General features: G+C 41.4%; 1 protein-coding gene across 3 annotated transcripts in view; it reads right to left on the bottom strand.

The window, feature by feature from the left end:
* The window catches only part of ANO4 (anoctamin 4), a 301902-nt gene that overhangs the window by 46579 nt on the left and 235378 nt on the right, over nt 1-19945 (bottom strand). For all 3 annotated transcript variants that reach the window (XM_059681867.1, XM_059681866.1, XM_059681868.1), the window contains 5 exons: nt 13934-14040; nt 9627-9682; nt 7190-7311; nt 3264-3398; nt 1903-1999 (listed from right to left, as the gene is read on the bottom strand). In XM_059681867.1, the coding sequence (XP_059537850.1) occupies nt 1903-1999; nt 3264-3398; nt 7190-7311; nt 9627-9682; nt 13934-14040 (517 nt within the window). The remainder of the gene's footprint in view (nt 1-1902; nt 2000-3263; nt 3399-7189; nt 7312-9626; nt 9683-13933; nt 14041-19945) is intronic.

Consider the following 19945-nt stretch of genomic DNA (forward strand, 5'->3'; position numbering starts at 1 on the left):
CTGATAAGTTTTTCTAAATGAAAGTCTGGACAACTTCGATTCATCATTTGGAGGCTTTTTAGGCCTTCATTTTACTAAGTTTTGAGGCAAGAGTAAACTTAAAATCCGTAATCTAAAAATCTAGTGACTCAGTATGGAAGAATGGCATGCTTTGTCGTCGGATAAACTAAGGCACAGTCACTTACTGCTGTGTGATCATGGATGAGTAATTTTTGCCTCTCTGCATCCTGAGTTAAATGGGAATAATAATATCAACCTTGAAATTGCTATGAGAATTAGAAAGAATAAATGTAGGTTGCCTAGCTATTTTTATAGCTACAGCCTAGCTATTATTATAAAATTATTGTTCTAGATATTATATTCAGTAAGATAACTGCCCAAAGAAACCCCTTTAAAATCTGAGCACTGCAAACATGATGATTCTTTTAAAGGAATTATCTTGGATCTCCTAAAGAGAGAACTTCATGCAAGGAATGCTTTTCCACATAAAAACCCCCAAATAAACATATACCCCAAAACAACAACAGCAGACTGAGTTTCTGAAATTCCCCCAAAGCAGGATTTTTGTACTCAAATCATTCAGGCTTAACTGACAATCAATAAACAGAAATTAAACTACTGGCAAACTTCTTTTGCTCCTCATTGAAATCTATATTTCCCTAGCTCACTCAGTTAAATTTGTCCTCATCAACTCAGTTCTATTTGTATGCTCTCCAAAGGTAGGGAGTATTTTGTGCTTTTTTGGGCTATTTGATGCACATACCAAGAGTCCAAATCTTTTTAAAATCACAGCTGGCTGCTGTGGTTCAGGCTCCACACTGACTGGCCACCTGCAGTGCTAACGACATCATGGATGGGCGGGCTCCTGGCTGCCTATCAAATGTTCTCTCATTTATAAGGAACAAAACTCTGCAATGCCAACAGCATAATCAGATAGATCCAAGTTGCAATGATCACAGAGGTTCAATAAAATCTGCCAACCCTTTCATGTCTGGAATCTGGGCAAGGTGATAGGCAGGGGGTCTTGGAAAAGTCATCACCAGCCCATACTTGAGCTATTGCTACACATTAGTGACACCGCCCCTCAGTAAAACACTACAGGAATTTGATTACTATATCTAAACTTTTAATAAAGTAATAAGGATAACATGAGAAAGGAGATGCAATAACCTATAAAAGAAAGAAACAAAGAAATGTATAGACATAATGGTGCTATATGTTTCTTTGTTTTAAAATGCTTTCACATGTGCTATCTTCCTTGGTCCTTATGACATGACATGAGAGGGGCAGAGAGGGCAGGTATGCATTTCAGATATGAGAAGCTCAGCCTCAAAAAGGCTGTACCTGTGCAGGGTCAAGGAGGTGAAAATAGCTGAACTAGCCTCAGAATTATTGTCTTTTTGACAATAATGATGATGAAGAGGAAAATGATGGCTTCTCTCATATACGGATATATTATCATTTGCCAAGCACTTTGCTCAGTATACATCTTATCTCATTACTGATAACAATTGTGTGAAACAAATATTATGTTCTTAATTTTACAAAGGAGAAAACTGAGACTCAGAGAGGTCAAATAACTTGTTCTTTAACCGACAAGTGGTAAGAAAAGAGTAATGATTTGAGTCTTTCTCTGAATCTAACAACTGTGCTCTTTTGCACTCTGCATGCTGCAGTTTCTTGTGATGATGAATAGAACCAATGCATTAAATACATATATACATTATACATGGTGCAAAGATATTTGAATTAGAACACTGAATGATGGAGGTAGGTCTATGCTACAAGATAAGCTTGAGAACCAAAGACCAGAAATGACAGAGAGAATAGAGTTAGCCTCCGTTCCTCAGGAAAGTGTATGTCAATTTCAATCCACCTGAAATGCTGCATAGTTGAAATTACCTTGGCATAAACACAGCTGTCTGACAGCCTCATGAATGGACAGTATTTATCGCACACAGGACACATGATGATATCTGTAGCTTGGCAGACTTCTTTACTGGAAAAGAGAACAGAAAGCACTGCTTTTTGATGACATCAGAGCATTTCCTCCCTCCAATTTCATGAGAACATTCAACCAGTAAATAAGATCCAGCAGATTATCTTTTTAATCTTCAAAGCTTCTTAGGCTAATCTGTTATTAATATAAACAAGTTCCTGCACAATTTGATAATTTGATACACCTATCTATTTATGGGGCTATTTCTTGGCTTTACATATTAGTAAGTTAAACTCAGAAAAATACATAAAGCAAAACATTGGTTGTCATACTCCAAATTATGCAGAAGTCATTCCTAACATTGCACAGGTTTGAAGCCATGTCACACTGAATTATGGGAACAATGAGATACCTAAAAGCACCTGTCGAGATTTCTATATGCATAAGTTACTACTAATAATGGAGAAATAATTAAAATATTAGGGATTAGTTCTGGTAGAAAGCTACATCTAGGTAACAATTTTACCAGAAAGTAAAATATGTTTGTAGGCAGGATGGCCACGCAATCACTTAAATTTTTAAATTTTTTTTTTTTTTGGGGGGGGGAGTGTTGGAGAGGAAGGGATAGTGAAAGATAACAACATTGATGTGAGAGAGAAACATTGATTGGTTGCCTCCCCATGCACCCTGACCAGGGATTAAACCTGTCACCCCTTAGTATACAGGACGATGCTCCAACCAACTGAGCCACACAGGTCAGGGCCAATCACTTTTATTCTTGCAATCACTTCTAAAAGGCACATGTATTATTTAAGAGTATTTCCCAGCCTTTCAATAAGATCTCCATGAATACTTTAAACTCTGTTTTGGTGAGAGAGCCAAGATAATCATCAACACTGAAGCATTTGGAAGGCCCCAGCATGTGGGTGAGATGTCTTTCGAGTTTAGGTTTAAAAGGTCCTTGTAAAAACACAGAATCCATACAAAATTACTGTTAACCCACCATTTTGCAAGGTTAGCAGAAAGAAAAAAAGTGAAAAAGCCAGAAAAAGTCCATTTCAGCCAGTGAACGAAAGTGACTTGTTCTGTGGACAAATCATGGCATATATGTCCAGAAATGCAAACTTTGCTTCCTTGCTAGCTGAAGACCACAGCAGCTAGGGCAGTGGATGGTGAGACTTCGTAAATGGAGCCTTTTGCATTTTTCCAGAAGAGATTGAGAAGGAAGTCAGAGTAAAAACCTAAGAGGGCCCATGGTTTGGACCCAAAGCACAAACAGCATCTTTAAATAGAAGCAAAGGCAGGCTCCCCCACGCTCCCGTACCTGACTTGGCAGTGATCCAGGGTAATGACTCCATACAAAAAGACAAACAGTCCAATGAAGGCAGCTGGGAAGAGCATGCCGGTGTACCAGCCCAACCAGGCAAAATACAGCCCAATCTTCTCTCCAAAGTACCGCCTGTTTAAGACACAACAGCCTTACAGGTTATATCTTAGGGTTAGGCATTAGAACACTTTGCTCAGTCTTGCACTTTGTGGTTGCCTTGCAGATAAACATGTAGACCAGGTAAGCCAAGGGAATGGAACATTTGATCCCATCTAGGCTCTGGGCTTAAATTTCTCCCCCTCCTACTAAATATCAGAAAGAGAATGCACCCTTTTATAAAAGAACATACACAACTTGCTCTGAGACAACATTCAGGAAGCTATAACACTTATTAATACAAAGCCAGAATTTGAAGAGTCGTTGCCAACACCTCATTTTTTGCCATTTCTGGGTTTGCACTTATGTGTAATGTATCTATTATCATTATAAATTTCTTTAAAAATAGTAAATCAACTTATTGTGAAAAACTTTAAACATCTCTTTCAATATTTTGTAGCTTTATCAGACATTGAAAATGCTAAAATCATAAGATATTGGACAGAAAAGAAAACTCTCATTACTGAGATTAAACATGAGTAGACACTTAGAGCAACCTTCCCTTCTAAGTGGTGACTTTCACAGGCTTCGATATCTACCTATATAAATATTTTTGAGGCTAACCAGCCTGCTTTAGTGCCCTGTGATCTATGACGTTTGAAAATGTCCAGGATATTTCTTGGTTTTTATTTCTTAAACTAGAGGCCCGGTGCACAAAATTTGTGCATGTGGGGTGTCATCCCTCAGCCTGGCCTGCACCCTCTCCAATCTGGGACCCCTCAGGGGATGTCCAACTGCCAGTTTAGGCTCGATCCCAGGCAGTCAGACATCCCTCTCACAATCCGGGACTGCTGGCTCCTAACTGATCACCTGCCTGCCTGCTTGATCACCTCTAACCACTCTGCCTGCCTGATCGCCCCTAACCTCTCTGCCTGCCTGTCTGATCGGCCCTAACTGCCCTCCCCTGCCGGCCTGATTGCCCCTAACTCCTCTCCCCTGCCAGCCTGATTGCCCCTAACTGCCTTTGCCTCGGCCCCCGCCACTGTGACTTTGTCCAGAAAGATGTCTGGAAGACATCCAGTCTAATTAGCATATTACCCATTTATTAGTATAGATATCAATAATATGATCAACTTGTATTAGAATACAAACCAAATTGTGCTTTCTGTGCCTTTCAACTGCTATATTTCATGACTTTGAAGGTAATTATTTCTTAGCCCAACATAAGAATATTCTAATTAGTTTTTTATTTTCATTCTAAACAAGTGTTGTTGACCATCTGTTTTTAAATACTGACTGCAGCTTTCCTTTTAGAATGTCCAATGGCTCCTAAGAGCATGGGATTATTTATTTATTCCACCTTCCACAGTGTCCCAATAGAAACTTTCTATTCCCAGAAGGCTTTTCCAACATGCCTTTATATGCACATATATTTATTTGTTCATTCAACAAATAAAAAATACCTACTATGTACCAAATACTGTGCTAGGAGCTGAGAAGATTTTGGTGAGAAAAATAAGCTTGGTCCTTGCTCCTATGAAGCTTTCAAGGCAATAAAGAAGACACACGTAGACCAATTACAGAAATAAGTTTATAATTACAAAACTGGGAAAACAGCTAAAAGGGAGAGGAATACAATTCTATCAGCATCTATAACAAGGCCATATGACCACCCCAGTCAAGGAAGACTCCTTTGAGAGGGTGACTATTGTGCTGATGAGTGAAAATAAGCTAGGTGAGGTGAGTGATCAGATAGGAAACAGTATGTACAAAGGTCCTGTGGTAGAAGGGACAAAGTAAAATAAGGGTGGTGTGACTGGGACACTGAGAACAAGAGGTGGGCATGGGGTAAGCAGGGTCTGGGCCTCAGTGGGTCTTGTAGACCATGCTAACTGCATTGATCTTTGTCCTAAGAGAAATGGAAATGCATGAGAGATATTTAACAATCAAGGACATGATTAGATTCACATTCCAAAAAGATCACTCTGTCTGCAGGGAAAAGAATGGATTGGAAGGGGTGAGTGTGGGAAAAGGGAGACCAAACAGGGGACAACAGCCGTAGTCTAGGTTACAGGGAAAGGAAGAAGCATGGCGGAGGAGAGGCTGGGGGTGGTCAGATTCGAGAGATATGGAGGAAGCAAAATCTATGGGACAAGAACTATTTTAGAGACAAGAGCCCCTAGATCAGTGGTTCTCAACCTGTGGGTCGCGACCATCGGAAAACACATATAGCATATCAGATACTTACATTACAATTCATAACAGTAGCAAAATTACAATTATGAATTAGCAACGAAAATAATTTTATGGTTGGGGGGTCACCACAACATGAGGAACTGTATTAAAGGGTCGCGGCATTAGGAAGGTTGAGAACCACTGCTAGATGCTCCACAACCTCACTCTACTCAAGTCTTACTTGTACTTTTCATCTCCCTTCGCATTGGCCAACACCAGTCCCACTGCTCGGCCAGGGCTCAGCTCTTCAGAGCCTTCCACAGAGGCACATCCTTTCCATTTTTCTGAGTTATTGTAAAACTTACCACCTCCATCAGACATTTTGCCTAACTGTGCATAGTCTTGTATTGTTCTATAGTTGTCTCAAGTATGCCGGCCCTGTTTCCCTGAAGGAAACGGAGAATTTCTCAGCCAGAGACTGGCTTCTGTGTGTCTTTGCCAATAGTACTTAGCATGGTACTAGAAACACAGTGGGCAGTTAATTAATACTCATTGACAAACTGCAATGTCTTAATCAAAACACTGTCATGGACAAGATATGTTTTGCCTACAGCAACTTTCTATATTTTTAATCAATAAAATCCTGTAATTTGAAACTGTGGCTGGGAAGAGAATTTGCTTTTATGTTTTTCCCCCACTGTGTTATCATGTATTGAAACTGGTCAATGGAAAATGATCTCATCTCAGAAAATATTTTCCACTCACACAAATCATCTGGATCATTTATTTTACCAACACAAAGAGTGGCACACAATTCATCAATGTCCTTGAGTCAGCAGGAATAAACACTTGACAGGAAGAATGACTACCCGGGCGGGGGGGGGGGGGGCAGTGAAACAGAAAGTGAATTGTCTTATTATTTCATTTTCCTCTGGGCTCATTTTTTGAGGGCCCCTGTAAAAGTAAAACAAATCCAGCTAGTCAAGGAAATGAGACATGACTTTCTCTTTAATAAGAAATCCACGAGGTAGGGATTGTAGCTACCCAGGCTTAATAACCAGTTTCTAAATAAATAATGAGATGTCAGAGCTGAACACTCCCATGGCAGAAAGTTGGGCAAATAGTAAAAAAGTACATTCTCACTGCACAATTATCATTAATTGTTAAAAACCTGATATACTCTTTTGACCTGCAGTATTAAAACCATCTTTAGAGGTAATTAGTTTCGAATGAAAATGAAAATAAACCTGAATTTTATTAGTAATGGCACCACCATGTACTCCTTACGTCATAGTAACTAATATTCCATTTGTCACTCAGTATATATAAATAGTATCACTTCTCTACAATTGTTACTGATAATTTGTCAATGAGTCACATGGGTGACCTGCTCCCTATGGAGTCATGTGTGAGACCTGGCTGATCTCACAGGCTCTTTCCTGAGGCCTTTTTGGCGGAAACACCATCCTCATCAGAGGGAGGTCTGGTTTACCAAGAATGACCCATGGCCTCTGAAAGTAGCCTTCCTAGGAAGAAGCCAGATTAGAGCGAGAGCTGTGCACTCTAAACTGTTTTGTTTTTTTCTCACCCCAGCACAGTCTGCCCTAGTCATTTTGTGCAAATTTTATATGTACAGCTGGTTAAAAACTCACCTTACAAGATCCAAAGGCTGGTATTTGTACCACACGCCCCAGGAGGCCCAGCACTCATAGAGCAGGTGTCGGTGGTTTTCCGCTCCGTGGGTTCGAATGGAGTTTTTACTTCTGTAACCTCCCTGAGAGGGAAACACCACTGCCCGTGAGCGGATGCCCACAGGAGCCACAAGGAAAGTTAACAGGAATACTAGTCTCTTACAGCAGAAGTAGCAACAGAGATGATGCGAGAGAAAAAAAAAAAGGATCCATACTATTGAAGGGAAAGAAGTGTGATGAGTTACTCTGGACATTATCTTGCTGATGATCCTGTGTAGTAAGAAGCACGTGTTCGCTAGAATCATGTAGGTTTGAGCTGGGTTCAGATTCAGTTCTGCTCTCTTAGCGAGGAAACCTTAAACTGTCTGAGCCTTGGATTCCTAGTTCATAATGGAACCAATAATAATATCTGTCTCATTAGGTTTCTTCTGTGACTTGAATGAATAAGGTGTCTTGCTTCCTGATAAGGAGGCCATGCCCAAGACCTAGTAGTTCTCTTTCCCACCTTTGTCAAGAGTGCTTGTAAACAGCCACAGCTGTAACCTGTCACCTGGCCTTATCACTGAGAGAACGCAGGAATGTAAACGCTGGACATCACCTCAAAAATCAGAAAAATTCAAAATGGATTTGACCTTCACATTGAACAAATGAGGAGACCAAGGGCCAGAGAGGTGGGGTTTTCCGAGTTCAGGTAATGGCAACACTAGATTCATAAACAGAAAAGGAACTCCCTGGAGGGGACGTAATTATTGGGAAGTCCTTTGAACCTGAGAAGTCCTTTTTTAGTAGAAAGTAAATAGTGTTGAGAGACAAGAAACGGGTTATAGTCTCAGCTCAACTACCAACTCCCGGTGTGACTAGAGGTGAGCTAATCTTTCTCTAGACCTCCAAATTTCTTTCAATTTTTAACATGAAACAAGGGCACCAATATCTCCCCTTCCTGTCCCTGAAGGTTGTTATGAGGTTAAGTAATATAATCAAGGTCAACTCAGAGCAAAAAGTCAAAGGAGGAATTATATTACTGCAGCTGCTGTTAATAATTTGGATGTTCGTTTAGGGCTTTACCAAGATAGGAAAACCACAGAGATGGCCCTGAGTTACTCGGTGAGGTTTCATAGCTGCTTCTCCTTAGACACTCTCATGCCCGCCATGCACTCACCTGCACAGATACATCTGCCCACCTACCATTGCTCAGACACTGCCCTTACTAGGGGCAAGGGCCGGGCAGTGGGAAGGCACAGGACTTACTGAAACTATTTCTTGGCAACTAATAACTCCAGGAAGCCACGAGATGTTTTGGTGGGAAATGTGTCTTGGGAGCCCGGAGGCACCTGTGTGTGGCTCCAGAAAACCTTCGTGTCAATGTGTTTGCTTCTGTGATACTAAAGGATCATTCCAAAAGTGTTTCATGGCAGACTGCAACCAGGGTCTCAGACCAGAGCTGCTAGTTTTGTTAATGAACCAGGTTTTAAAAATTCTAAGTCACTTTTTACATCCTCCTGGTGCTGAAATGGAGGGAAGAAACACTGTTAGCCAAATGTAAAGACTTGCCATTTGGGGACAGTTGGAACTGTCCTCTAAACTGTTTCTTGGCAAACTGTTAACACTGTTCCCAAAATCATTGTTTAACAGTAGTTTCCCCCTGGTGTTTGTGATGTTCTAGAGGACATGCACCATGATATTTATCTTTGTATTTTCTCTGTCATACAGTGACCAGTATGGCATAGGGGCACAAAACTATGAGCAAGACAATAATCTCTCATCAATAATGAAAACTACACGTGTAAAGAGAATTCTGGGTGAAATAACTCAAAAGCTAATGGAGAAATGGAGTTAAGGGTAACCACGGTTACATTTACAAAGGTCCTAATATATGACAAAGAGTGTATAGTAAATGAGAAAATAAAAAAGTGAAAAAGAATTGTGCGTTTTAAAAAATCAGAATGCATATATCTGAAAAGAGCAATGATAAGTACAATACCATTAATTTCCATTTCTCACCCTTTGGTTACCAGAGACTTTGCAAGATGGCTTCCTCCCACTCTAAAGAATCACTATACATTTCTTTGTTGCAAAGACTATGTATTTTAGGAACATCTCCCCCCTGGGTCTGGTGAAATTTTCAATGCCTCTTTAATTTTATGACTTGGAGTCCCTCAGCTATTCCTCTGAACTCACGCTGAGTGGCTGCTGTTTCAAGTATTCTTACAATTACATTAAAAGACACACAGAAATAAACCAAACTACGCTGGGTCACAAGGCAAGGAGGCCTAATTATCTACTGAACAAATTAAATTCACGCTGAACAAATGTCACATCAACAAACTCAATTAATGACTGTTCTCAGAAGCTGATTGCAAAACAAGAAACTGACAGAAGGAGAGGGGGCAGGACATACCTCGTGCAGAGGGAACGCAGCTTCATAGGAGCCATTGGTAAGCAAGCGATTCAGACCTAAACAACACAAAGTCCAATCCCCATTAGTACAGAGTTCCAGCTCTCACCATGTTCAAGACTAATGTAAGGGTGGCACTTTTTGACGAAAGCCATCTAGGTTTTCAAAAGGGATGGGAACCCCCTTGGAAACACCAACAGTTTAGAGACAGAGTTGCTAGGAAACTGGAATCAAGAGCTGGGAATTTTCAAACAGAAAACAGTGAAGCTAGTACAGTGCCTGGCATAGAGACAAAGGCTCTAAGAGAAGGGGACAGATTTATCATATTGAAACATGATGCTCCCTCAGGAGCTCTTCTGTTTTTACCCAGAAGCTTCAAATATGGACAAATCTAACTCTCCTGCATTGGACTAGTGTTGTGACTTTGGAAAAATCCTCTTGTCCTCAGGCCTCCATGTTCTCATCCATAAAATGGGAAGAGGTGTCAAATATGTGGATATATATATATTTAAATATTTGTTTTTTATTGATCTCAGAGAGGAAGGGAGAGGGAGAAAGAGATAGAAACATCAATGATGAGAGAATCACGGATCGGTTGCCTCCTGCATGCCCCCACACTGGGAATCAAGCTGCAACCCGGGCATGTGCTCTGACTGGGAATGGAACCGTGACCTCCTGGTTCATAGATTGACGTTCAACCACTGAGCCATGCTGGCCAGGCTGGATATAACTTTTAAAACAGCTTTGTTGAAGTAAATGACACATAATAAATGGCCTATGTTTAAAACATGCAGTTGGAGGAGTTTTGACTTGTCTACACCCAGGAAATTATCAGCACAATCAAGAGAATAAACATGTCCATCACCCCCAAAGCTTTATCATGCCACTTTGCAATCTCCCACCCTCCCTGTGCCATCTCCAAAGCAAACATTCGTCTGCTTTCTGTCACTATCAATCAGTTGCGTTTTCTAAAGTTTTATATGAATTGAATCATACAGTACTTCTTTCAACCCAGTACAATTACTATTTTTTAAAATATGTTTTATTAAGTTATTGATTTGTTTCTTTTATTTATGAAACCAGAGGTAACAATGCAACATCAGGTTAACAGAGCCTTTGCAGTTTTACTTCATGTTTTTTAGCATAATGCCTGATCCAGAGTTAACAATTCACTCTGTAATTGGTTATTTCTAATTTCCAGTTCAACATCACTTACTTTCAAAGCTCTGGGTGTTCTTGAATAGAACTCTCCACTTTTCATGAAATGAGAAAACTAGCAAGGAAATTTCTTACTAGTGGTAATATTAAACTTCCTGTGTTCCTTCAGAACATTAAAAAAAACAACCCCAACACTTTCTCTGCCCTTTGTTTGTCTTCATCTTGACTAGTTGTAAAAACAGCTCAGTTTTGAGATGAAAAATTAAGCACAATAATTGCTGTAGGGCCTCCTTATACACAGTTTTTGAGTGTATAAAGATGCTATGGTCAGACATTAATCATGTTAAAAGATTTTTCAATTCAGTTCAACAGCACTTCTACAAGATGCCAGGTCCTGCGCTAGGCAAGGATACAAAGATAAACAAGGCAACGCTTTTACAATTAAGGAGCCGATTATCTAGACGAGCAGTTTTCGGATGAAGATTCTCAGCACACCAGTGTGTCACAGTGAGTGATGAGGTGTGGCTCAGATTGTAATACCAATATTAGTAGAGGCATTATTTTAAAAATTATTTGCACTTTATAAAGTAATTCAGAATAGCTACTGCCAAAACCATTTCACTTGTTTTCAAGAAACAGTAGTCACTGGGGAAAAAGTATGATAAAAATTAAGGATAGCATATCCAAAGTTTGTTTTAAAAATCTCATGGACAAATAGGGGGTAAATATAAAGAAGCAATTAATGCAACATTGACATTATTTAGCACACCAAAATGTTCACAGTGGTTCTCGTTAGGTGGTTAAATTTTCATGTCACTGGAAAGAAATAATTCAAGGTAATTAAGAGTGGTAAGGGATTAATTATCAAATAAACACACAAAAACAACTGCCATGTGAATTCAGAGGAGGGACGACTCCTTCAAGCTAGAATGGTCCCGGAGCACTTTATGCAGAGGATGCGTCTCAAGGATGGATGACGCTGCAGAGAATATGAGGACGCGCTAACCCACCACGCTACTGAGGTTCAGACACCCCTAAGTCAGGTTCAGTGTCACCATTCCTACCCACACTGACTCACTGAAAACACTACTCCAGTGATACGCAGATCTGGACTAAGTAACTGTCTATCTCTCCCTATTACATTTTGATGTATGCAGCTTGGGATCAAAGTAATTTTTGGCAGCTTCAATGTACTAGTGACTCACACTGAGCTGCATTTAGCTAAGCCTCTCCAGTCTGTTGCTTCCCCGATGTTGAGCAACATTTCTCCCACAGCACCAGGGCACCTGCTTTGCTGACTGTGAGTGTAAGACTTTGCATTTACAAACTCTCAAATGTCATCATGTTGGATTTGGCTGAGATGCCCAGATCCCTGTGCTCAGTTAGGCTCTTGACTCCAATGGCTAACATACTAAAGGCCTCCTTGCAGTCTCCACTCCCCCTGAAAGCTTTATGGGCAGGCTGGTTAGGCTAAGTGCCAGTTATCAATTTATCGCCCCCTTTCACGCTAAACCAGCGGTTCTCAACATGTGGGTCGCGACCCCTTTGGCGGTCGAACGACCCTTTCACAGGGGTCGCCTAAGACCATCCTGCATATCAGATATTTACATTACGATTCATAACAGTAGCAACATTACAGTTATGAAGTAGCAACGAAAATAATTTTATGGTTGGGTCACAACATGAGGAACTGTATTTAAAGGGCCAGAAGGTTGAGAACCACTGCTCTAAACATATTTAATTGCTGGCTTTGCAATAATGGAGCTGGACCTTGTAAATATTTCTCCTTTGCCCGATGGCACGATGTGGAACGTTGTTAGCAGAAGGCCCTGGAGGGACACTAGAGGAGGGAGGAGTTTGTCTCCCTGGTACCAGTGTGCTCCTCTCAGCAGGCTTCTTCAACACATGGTTTCCATGGCACCCAGCTGCTGCAGTGCATGGTGGCCAGCAGTACAGGGCACCTCCCCAAGGGCAGGAGTCCCCTGAACAGACTCACAGAGCAGTGCTGCTGATGCAACACTCCCAAAGAATGGCTTCCCCAGAACCCTCCAGGCAGCTTCTTCCTGTACAGGAGGGGCAGATTCCCAGAGTTCTGTTGGCCTGGAGCCCCCAGCCAACTGCTCTGCTGCCCAGTGAACCACAGCTGCACCCCATCCTACAGGGAATGGATCTCAGCTCTGTTGGGGGGAGTCTTTTAGGGGTGGTGGCTGCTCCTAACACCTGTTATTCCTCTTTACAGTTCTTCTTACTCTTTACTGGTCAATCCTCCATTCCTCCAATCCTGTCACAGCTGATTTTTTATATTAAACTTTCCCTCCTCAAATTATGTGGGATTTTTGTCTCCTGACTAGACCCTGACTGAGATAGCTCATTATTATTCAAACCACTGATAAAAATCTGTTGGGACAGAGATAAGGATAATGCCACCCAAATCTTCCTGATAATGTAATAATCTGTTTAATGAGGCAGGAAATTTGGTAATATAATATGGAAAAGATCTTGTAATAATGTACAAAGTATAAGTTGTGGGAGCTGTTTAATGGGGGAGGTGATTCTCTGGAGAATTTATTGATGTGGGAAAGCTCATCTCTGCACTTGCTTTTTCCTCTGTCTGCAATGCCTCCCCTCGCCCCCCTCCCCCCCACACACACACTCCATCTGCCCACACCTGTCACGTCTTAGTTCAAGGTTCAGCTTCTTGGTGAAGCTTTCCCTGACCACTCCATCTCAGCTTGAACTCACCCCCACCCCTTCCTATTCTATTTCTGAATCATTATCCATGTCAATTTTTTCATGTTACTTAGTTATTGTCTGTTTTTAACTTCTTAAACATAAGCTTCAGGAGAGAATTGTGCTCATCTCCCCAACATCTGGTCCAGTGCCTGGCACATAATGGGCATTCCATAAATATTTGTTCAATTGAGAGAATTTCTTCACGATCTTAGATAAATGAGATAACAAGCTATTGAATGAAGAGATCTAAGGATGTGATTAAGATGTTACACTTGTGAGTTACCCATCAAGGGCAAAGTCAGAGGTTTCACAAATGATGAGCATTTCTGGAATGGATATTAACGTCATAAAGCCACAGGAAAAAATGTGCAATCCCCCAAAATCAAATACAGCTTTTTTATACTAATACACTAACTTACCAATTTTGTTTTTTCCTTCTTCATACTTTATTCTTTGTAAAATATGGTGTACGATTCTACTTCTCGTGGCGTTGTTGAAGAAAGTGTCTTTGTTGTGTATGATGAAGCTGCACACACATAGTGAAAACACAAGGTGAGGATTCATTGCAGGTGAGGGATCTAATCTTTGATACCATTTGGTGTTGCTCAGACATGGTATCTTCAATCACTCATAGAGAAGGTATGTCTAGAACAGCATCAGAGGTCACACCAGGGGCAGGAGGCTCACAAATCTCAGTAGTTTTGGTTCTCAGTCTCCTAAGCATTAACATCATGATGCCAGAAAGGAGCTAGAGCTAAACAAAATTAAGAAACCTAATAATAAACTAATAGCAAGTCTAGGCCTCATGTCTTGTTTGTTTTTTTCTTCTCAGTATGGTCATTAGATAAATTAAACTAAAAATGTATATTATTCTTACCTCCCCTTCTTTTTACCCCCATACTGATTTTGGGGGTATTTTGTTATCTGAAACTGGCGTGAGTGGTGGATACAGGAGTTCAGTAATGAGCTCTGAATCAGGAGTGAGGTGAGTATCTAGAAATCACCTCTGCAGGACCACCCAGCCCCCAAACTTTCCCACAGGGCTATACACACCCCACGACCTTGGTTTTTTGTTTTTTTTTTCAGTAGGTGTTCCTATGCTACTGAGAGGTTCCTACGCTCAAGTGATAAATGAGCTTCCAGAACTATGTAATCCAGCATGAAACAGCCTTGTCTTCAATCACTCATAGAGAGGGCATGTCTAGACACATGAACTGATTCTTTAGAGAGGTATTTTCCTCTCAGGAATGGGTTGATAGAAAACTAGAGCTACTATAAGTATAATTGTTTCATACATTGTAAAGGACTCAACAAATTTTTATTGGTACTTTGTATGAGTTGGACATCACACAAGACATATCGATGTTGGTGGCGATTGCCCTCAAAATCCAGGTCAGAAGACACCTCTCCAGCAAGTCTCCCCACTCCTTCAATTGCACTCCTGGCCCCCCAAAAGAATGCATTACTCTCTCCGCTGAGCTTTTTCTTATCTTGAAACGCATGAATTTATTGATCATGCTATACTGTCATTTATTTGTTTTCATTCATTTACTCAGCAAATGTTTTCTGAGGGCAGTCTGTAAGGAACTGATTATACAATGCTAAATAAAGCAGATGCTTACAAGCCAGTGTGGAAGACAAACCATAGCAGAAATGAACATGATCGTAGGACAAAGATGGACAGAATCCTCCTCCTTTTGTGTGCCTTTCTCCCCTATAAGACCGTGAGCTCATTCAGGACACAAGGCCGAATCATCCTAATTTCTGTGGCTCCAGAATCTAGTGAGTGCCTGGTACACAGTACGGGTGGAGATTTTTGAATAGCAGTAAATGAGGGTCATGGGGATTTATGTTGGAAAAAAAGGCTATTAAATGCTTTTCTTCAAGAAGATGGATTCTCAAGAGCTGTTCAAATGATGGGAGGACGAGATAAAACTGGCCTGGGTGGTCAGGCATGGGGTCTGGTTTGAGAATGGGATTGGGAATGTCAGTTTGGGAAAACATATAAAGGAGAGAAAGGCCAGAGACTATGAAGACAAAATGTATAAAAACAAAATACGAAGACACATTTCCTCTGACTTTTACTGCTCTTGGATTCTGTTACAGAATGCTGTTCTCAGAAAAAGGTAATGTGACTTGATGGATGAGAGATAAATGCTACGTGGGTGAAAGTCACAGCATTTATCTGATATTGTCTTTAGGGTTTTGCGAAAACATTTTGAGGCATTAAAGAAGAAGAGGGGAAAACCAAGAGTTACCTTGAATGTGGTTAGCTTTATTTTATCCTCCTCTGTTTATCCACCTTATTTGAGACAGGCCATTACATTTTAACACCAAATAAAAATGTCATAAAGAAATAGGCGACAAATAAAAAAGCCCATTGGGACTCACAATTTCAGGGGATGATGGAAAGCTGATAAGCACGGCCATGCCTGACAAGATTCTGGGCTAAAAGCCCACGTCCCTCCTCCATTGCATGGATTCCTGCTTCCTTCTCCTTTTTAGCACATGACATGTTGTGAGCTCAGGTAATAGTTCTCTAACATAAGCGCTACAGACAAGCTTCAAAAGTGCGTTTTCCTCTTCTTTACACATACGTTGTACCTGAAGCCTGGAGATTCTATAGTGGGAACAAACTTATAGAGCCTGGGCCAGCCACTGTTCTAAGCATTCTGGATGTTAACTCATTCAATCCTTTCGATAAGCCAGGAGTTAAGTACTTTTTTTTTTTTTTTTAAATATATTTTATTGATTTTTTTACAGAGAGGAAGGGAGAGAGATAGAGAGTTAGAAACATCGATGAGAGAGAAACATCGATCAGCCGCCTCCTGCACATCTCCCACAGGGGATGTGCCCTCAACCCAGGTACATGCCCTTGACCGGAATCGAACCTGGGACCCCCTAGTCCGCAGGCCGACGCTCTATCCACTGAGCCAAACTGGTTTCGGCAGGAGTTAAGTACTTTATAGCCTCACCTTACAGGTGAAGAATGAGAGAGGTTAAGTGATGTGTCCAAAGTCAGTGAACTAATAAGAGGCAGAGGCAGGATTTGAACTCGGGCAGTCTCACCTGCCTCCCTGGAGACTGGTTCTCCTTGGGATCAGCCCAAGAGTTGCTCTGCTTGGAATGCTTTCCTTGTTTCTCATCATCCTTTGACCCTCACCTCAGGGCACATCTCCCTCCACGGGTGTGCCTGACTCCTCCACCCTCACCCCTAAAAAGTGAGGCGGGCTATAAAATGAAGGAAGAAGAGAACCTTTCATGAAGGAGGGAGGCGGGCTTTTAGCTCCAATATCACTCCTGCTTTCCCTTAGACTTAGAAGGGAGGCAGCCTCAGTAGAAACCCTGGCTTTGTCACTTTCTGGGTGGTATTAGGACCACCCCTCAACTTCTCTGGGTTTCGGTTTCCTCATCTGTGAAAATGGGGATAACCCTGTAATCCAAGCATGTCAACCTCACGGCCCATGGGCCACATGTGGCCCACCATGAATATTTTTACGGTTCGGCCAATATAATGGTGTGAGCAGTTATTTACAATTATGAAAGGAAATAAGTCTCCTGTCAGATCCAGAATTAAAGACATTCACCTTGAGTCAGTTTTGAAAGTAATCACTGCGAACGAGATTTCCCCCCGAAGTAAGAAAGACAGTAGCAGAGAAGAGATGCCAAGTGTCAGGAGGAAAACATTCATTTTTACCATTGCTCTTGTTCTTTTTTTTATACTATACTTTTCGAAATAAACCTACGTTTCTATGAAAATTGAAGTTTTTGGTTCTTTTTGCAGCCCATATCAACTTAAACCTTGTTTATTTGGCCCATGTTAGCCTTTGAGTTTGACAGGCTTGCTGTAATCTCTCATAGGGTTTCTGTAGAATCAGGCAAGATGATGAGCACTGCTGAGCCCAGTGTCTGGCATTCAATAAGCTCTCTGAGCTGTCATCATTGCTCTCACTGCTGTGACATTATATAGACGTTGTCCACCTGCACACCTGACTTCTCAGTGTGAGCTTCTTGAGGCAGGGACCAGCCATGCTCATCTCTGTACCACAGCACTAATACAGGGCTTGACACATGGCTCGTCCTTAAAGATGGCTCAACTGAGCTGGCCTTTTGGAGAATACAGAGGTTATGAGAATCTCATCTCCTTCTACCTTGGCCTCTACTCCTGCTTCCTGGAAATCTTTCCACTCACTCCATCTTCCCAGCTACCATCTGAGCCATTCATTCTCTCCACAAACCGCCTGTGTAAGGATTTTCCTGTAGGGTATAGAGCCATCTCATTTTGTCTGTCACTCTTTCAAAGTGGAGGCTAGGAGAAGAACAGCGATGATTGCCTACATCATGGTTCTCAAGCTTTTCTTAGCCACTTAGCCAAGACAACTTGCTTCAAAGGAAATCACACACACACACACACACACACACACACACACACACACACACACACTCACACACACGACAGAAGCCAAGCTGTTCTGTCAAACATAAGCCTCAGTGCTCAGTCTCTGAGGTATCCGGGCTCCACCCAGGCTTAGAAACCCAGATGTCTGCACACATTGCTGCCGGGGCAACAAATTGGTACAAATTCTGTGAGGGCTACTTGACAAGGTCTATCAAAATTATGCATATATCCTCATTACAGCAGTTCCTCTTGTGCACATTTATTCTACAAAAACACTCACCCACATGCAAGGTGACAGATGTACAAGAATGTTCATTATGGCGTGGGTTATAACAGCAAAATCTGGAAATGACCTCAATAATTCATCGGGGGGAGGGGAGGAGGCGAATAGGATAAATAAATGATGGTACAAATTTCAATGTAATACTAGGCAGCTGTAAAAAGATTAAGGGTGCTCACTGTAGACATAAAAAAACCTCTGAGATACTGCAAGAGAAAAAACAAGGTTCAAAACAGTCACACGGCTATGTGTGTCGGAGGAAAACATGTGCAAATATAGCTATCAACATGCTGACATATATTTGCTGGTGCATGCATAGAATGGCTAGGGGAAGACACAGACACATCTGGAAACACTGGCTGCCTCTGGGGAGAACTCAGTGGCTGAGAAGGTAGAAAGAAAAGGTCTCTGTACACACTTAGAAAATTTTTATCACATGTACTACCTATAAAAATGGAAACATTTTTTAAAAAAAAGAAAATTTAAAGGGAAAATGCAATTTCTGTTCTAGGTCTGTACTCCCCTCCCACCTTGAGAGGAGAGGAGGGGAAACACTGCTGAATTGGTAGAGGAGGATCACTGACATGATTGAGGATCTAAATATACATTTTCTTCTCCTGCCCCTTTGGAGGGGTCACTAATATGCACCAAATCACAACCAGCAGGTGGTGAGGAGGGATAAAAAAACATCTGTCTGGCCCTGGCTGGCGCAGCTCAGTTGGTTGAGCATCCTCCTGTGCACCAAAAGGTCACAGGTTCAATTCCCAGTCAGGTCATATGCCTGGGTTGCAGGCTTGATCCCCAGTAGGGGGCATTCAGGAGGCAGCTAATCAATGTTTCTCCCTCTCTGTCCCTCTTCCTCCCTCTCTCTCTGAAATCAATTTCTTTATTAAAAGTCACCTCCTTACTATCCAGCTAAGACAGTCACTCTCCTGCCTCACAAGTTGCTCTCTCTGTATTCCATTATCTTGTTTTATTTCCTTCTTATATTTTACTCTCTAAAAATTATTATTGGGGTGGGAGTGGGAAAAGATGTATCCACATGTTCATTGCCTGCCCTAACTTGAATATTCTAAAAATCAGTTTATTTTATCATTATGCTTTTTATGTAACACTACTTGGGGAAAATAAAGGCAATGAAGAAGCTTTTAAAACTGGCTTAATACCTATTTTGTGGAATTACTGAGACTGATAAAACAAACGAATATCCTCAAAGGTATGAGAAATCTCCATGTTTAAAACAGGGGTGGAGGCGTCTGGCCCACAGGCCGTATAAGGCCTGGGAAATCGTTTGGCCTGGCGTGCCCGGCATCAGGGGTGAGTTAATTAAATGTTTGACCAAATATAGCAGGCTAATGTTGAAGCTGGTAATTTTATATGCCCCACAACTGATGTTAAAAATGTCCAAATGGCTCTTGGCAGAAAAAAAAGGTTCCTCACCCCTGGTTTAAAACTTCAAGTAATATATTTCTCAAGAAGCATCTAACAGATGGTGCTGGACAGTTAATTTAGAATTATAGCCACATTACTGACCTGTATAATTTTAAACTCCAAAGGCATAGGGCAAGTAGGAACAGAACCAGGTAACTGATCAAGGCATGTTTCTTGGCCGGGAGTGGAGGAGCTTGAAGCATGTGCACTGACTGCTCTGTGCTTCCTGCTCTCCATCGGGGATGGAAGCATCTATTGTTAATTATCCTGGCAGCTGGAAACATAGGGGTAGTTAACTGGTCTTTTTCATGAACAGGCCTC

This window comes from Myotis daubentonii, chromosome 2 (genome assembly GCF_963259705.1).
Source record: "Myotis daubentonii chromosome 2, mMyoDau2.1, whole genome shotgun sequence".
Lineage (NCBI taxonomy): Eukaryota > Metazoa > Chordata > Mammalia > Chiroptera > Vespertilionidae > Myotis > Myotis daubentonii.